The sequence below is a fragment of the Microtus ochrogaster genome, chromosome 15, assembly GCF_000317375.1.
Source record: "Microtus ochrogaster isolate Prairie Vole_2 chromosome 15, MicOch1.0, whole genome shotgun sequence".
NCBI classification, from domain to species: domain Eukaryota; kingdom Metazoa; phylum Chordata; class Mammalia; order Rodentia; family Cricetidae; genus Microtus; species Microtus ochrogaster.
In genome coordinates, this window is record NC_022017.1 from 14,180,181 (window position 1) to 14,184,150 (window position 3,970).

A 3,970-nucleotide genomic window follows, 5' to 3' on the forward strand; every position below is an offset into this window, starting at 1 on the left:
GAAAGGCCATTCCTATCCTAGAACCCAGGATTAGCACCCAATAAAGTATGGAGGCCTACAAGACATGGAGAGATTGCCTGCAGCCAGCCCATGGTCATGATGCCTGAATGCCCAAACCTGCAGAGGTAAACAGAACAGGGGGTTGAGAGAGTTCGTCCCCTGCTTAGGAGTTGCTTCTAATCAGTGGCATCTCTTCCAGTAGGCAGGAGTCAGTTCCCAGCATAGTTATAATATCATAAGGGCAGGCAGCATCCCATTTCCAAACGGTACAATGAGAGTCTAAAAAGGGGGTCTGCTTTTATCTGGAGGTGGAATCAATACACATGGTTTTTGTGTTTTCTCAGTCTCCCACTGCCTTCCTATACCAGCTTTTGTTATTTAATCATTTCTTGTCCCATTTTTTTTTCTTGGCTCTTTAAAGTGATGGGCACTGGATCTCATCTTCCTTAGAAGTGTTTTGTCCCTAGCTGCATTTGCTGTATCTTTTTTGGGTTAGGGTAGGGGTGGGGGAACAGGTCCCTGGAGCCCTGCACTCAATTTAGGGGGAGGAAAGTGGGAGGATGTGTGGAACCAGACTGGAGGGCATGGCTGCACATGCCTTTCATCCCAGCACTCAGGAGGCAGAAGCAGGAGGATCTCAGTAAGTCCGAGGCCAACCTGGTCTACAGGATTCCAGGACAGCCAGGGCTATTACACAGATCTTGTCTCGAAAAATACACAAAGCAAAAAAGGAAAGAAAGAAAAAACTCTGGGCGTTTTGGAAGATGGGTCGGTATCCAAAATTCAACCTCAGAATGAAAACAGAATGTAATCTTCTAATCTCAACTTTTACCTCTGGGTGGCTCTACAAAAGAAATAGAAAACCTCCATGAACCTGTTCCCTAGTCTTTAAAAAGGCAGACAAGGCTGGCCCCAGCAAGTCGTTCACACCACCCACACACTACTCTTCAGCGCGAGTAGGGACCTTCCACCAGCACCCTTCCCTCGGGTTATTTCCAGGACATCCTGTATGCGCCATCACCTAAAGCCTTTAGGGCCCTTGCGCCGGGCGCGCGTGGGCAGGGGCGCACGAGGGCACACTCAAGTCTCACAACCTGGAGGTCGCACTCCCCTCCCGCTTCCCACGCGCGGATTCCAGGGCCCACGCGGAGGGCGGGTCGAGCCGGAGCCTTTGTGTTCAAACCGGCCAATGAGCGGCGACGGAGGGCGGGGCCGGCCGGCTGGGCTTGGCCAATGGGTTGCAGGCTGTCAGCGTTGACTGACAGGCGCACACATACACACTTGGCCACGCGCGCGCCGCCCTGCCCCACTCGCACTGCGCGGGCCTCGGTCGGCTGCATTGTCCGCCCACAGACCCCGCGCCGTCCCGCGTCTCCGCTCCGCGCGCATCTCAGCCCCCGGCCCGGCTCGGACTAGAGCGCTGCGCAGCCCGCGAGACCCGACGCGGGAAGAGCCACGCAAGGTAAGGGACGGGGTGGGCCCGCCTCCCGCAGCCCCGCGCCGGCCTTGCCCGAGTCGCCGTCCCACCCGAAGCGCCGGCCTGCGCCTCCCGGTCCGGCCAGGCCAAACTACTCCAGCCCCTGCGCGGCGCACGCCCTGGACCACTCGCGGGCCGGCGCCCTGACGCACCGCGGTCACGGGGAGGGCGCTGTCCCCAGGCGGGACTTCCCCAGCAGCCTCCGGGGTGGAGGACAGCCAGAAGCCAGCCGCCCCAAACCGGCCCAGGGCAGTGCCACTGACCGATTCCTGGCACTGGAAGTTCTCAGCCTGCGCCACCGCCGCCTGTCACAACTCTGGGGGAGGAGAGAGAAAGAGAGAGGCCCATTTAGCTCAGTTCCAAAACAGCCTAACCCAACCAAACCAAAACAAAGCCATCTCGCGCCGCGCCGGGGTGTGACTGAGAGCCAGGACAGGGGGAGAACGTCTGGAGCACTTTGCGTGTCTCACGGGGAAGTGGAGTGGAAATGTCACGTGTAAGATTCCCCAAGATAGGGGCCAAGTCTCTGTTGTAATGAGGGTTCTGAAGTGGGGAAGGATATTTTATTAGAGGGTTTTGTAACTGATGGTGGGGTTGGGGAGTGTCTATCCTAGCGACTCCCCACACTGTAGACCTTTGTCATCTTGTGAAACCTGGACGGCCACTGTGGTAAACTATTTTGCGACAACAGGATGCAGCATGAAAGATAAAGATAAGGGCCACACAGCTCTGGGAGTGCTGGGAGGTGGCACACTGTAAGTGTTCAGTACCCTACCTCCCACCTCCTCAGAACGTTTAGATTCTTGCCAACAGCAGCGTGGGCACTGTCTAAACATGTTGCAATGTTTTTCCCCCTGGCAAAGGCTTCATCTGCTCCAGCAGGGCAGGGGTTAAGAGGAGGGTGTGAGTATCTGTAGCTGTCAAGTGGGGGTGGCAGCCATAGGTGGAACTACCTTATAAGGACTGGAATACAACCCAGGCCCCAGGCCAACTTCCTGCCTTGGCTACTACCAGTTGGTCCCTTTACCAACACCACTACAGAGAGTGAAGGATGCCAGATGGGCATCCCACCTGGGAAGATGCCAGTTAGCCCAGACAGGAGGCTGCTTGTCTTGCTAGCTGGATGAACCTGACCTTCTGGTTTCTACGGTCAGGGTTTAGGTGTGTTTCTCACCATTGGGAGGTCAGTGTCTGCCAGGAATATCAGGAGTCCTGATATACCCGATATACAAAGTCCCAATACTTGGAACATTTGTGTGATCCCTTCTGGCCCAGGCTCCGAGAAGCCTGCGTTGGTCATCCGAGATTTGAATTTGGGTTCCAGGGCTGAAAGGTTTGTTTACTTTCGCTCACGTGGTGGAAGACTGTCTCTGGCCAGGTCTTTTCACCTTGGCCTTCTTGTCAATTTCACCCCATCCCACGGGGTGACTGACTGTCCTGTAGGCCAGACTGACTGCAGCACTACATAAGAGCTCCACCTTCTGCATTACTTCCTTAACAAATATTTGTTGTGCAACCACATAGTTTACAGCTCCGTTCCCACTGTATGTTATACGAAGCTGTAACGCTTCCCAACTTGTAAAGCTTTCGATGGAATGCAGATGTCTAAGCCCTGCAGTCTCTCAGGTCTGAGCAGAAAAAGACTTGGCTCTCACCTACAGGCTAGTGTCCCAGGTTTCTCCCCTGGAGAAGGGTGTGGTGATGGCCACCTTGCTTAGGCCAGGGTCATCATTAATGAGTAGGACAGAAACCAGACAGCTAGTAGTCCTTTATCATGGCCATTGTCACATCAAGATGTCACATCACAGTGTGCTGGGAGGCTGCAGATGTGAGCCCTGTGATAATGCAGGTGGGAAGGGCTTCTGTAATCAGGATGTGGCTGGGGCCCCGAAAGGAAGGAATGGAGAGCATACCCGGAGGAAGGGGAGCAGTGGGTGTGGGGCTGGACATTGTGGGGAGAGAATAAAGCCCTGGTGTGGGAAGGGCTTGAGGGTTCGCCCCGGGAAGCAGTGATCAAAGTCCCTGACAAGTGTGTGTTAGTCTCTGCTGCACTCAGAGGTTGAGCAAGGCTCAGTTCTGGCTCCCACAGAGCTCAGTGCCAAGGAGGATGAAGACAAGCAGCCTGTAAACTGGAAAGCCTTGTGAAAAGAGCCACGGAAGGGGCTCCCTGAGTCCTAAGTAAATCCCAAGGCAGGCAGGGGTCAGGGATGAGCGGAGAGAGCTTCAGGTCACAGGGCAGCTTCGCTTAGGTGTGCAGGATATCTGTCCTCTGCAGTGAGGTAGCGCCTGTGTCTCTCCTTGGCGGAGCCCTACACCTTATTTATATGTTGTCCTGTCTCCCCCAAGTCTTTCTTCAGGAGACGGGTCCCTACCCTGCCTCGTCATGTCAAGACGAAGCCAGCGCCTCACGCGCTACTCCCAGGATGACAACGATGGCAGCAGCAGCAGTGGTGCAAGCTCCGTGGCAGGAAGCCAGAGCAGCCTGTTTAAAGA

At 55.3% G+C, this 3,970-nt stretch overlaps 1 protein-coding gene across 1 annotated transcript in view; it reads left to right on the plus strand.

Annotated features, from left to right (window-relative positions):
- The first annotated feature begins 1,272 nt into the window (after window positions 1-1,272).
- Window positions 1,273-3,970, plus strand: part of Sun2 (Sad1 and UNC84 domain containing 2) — a 17,497-nt gene continuing 14,799 nt past the window's right edge. Inside the window, 2 exon segments of the mRNA XM_005354192.3 lie at window positions 1,273-1,462; window positions 3,824-3,970. Coding sequence (XP_005354249.1) covers window positions 3,861-3,970 — 110 coding nt within the window. The 5' untranslated portion in view covers window positions 1,273-1,462; window positions 3,824-3,860.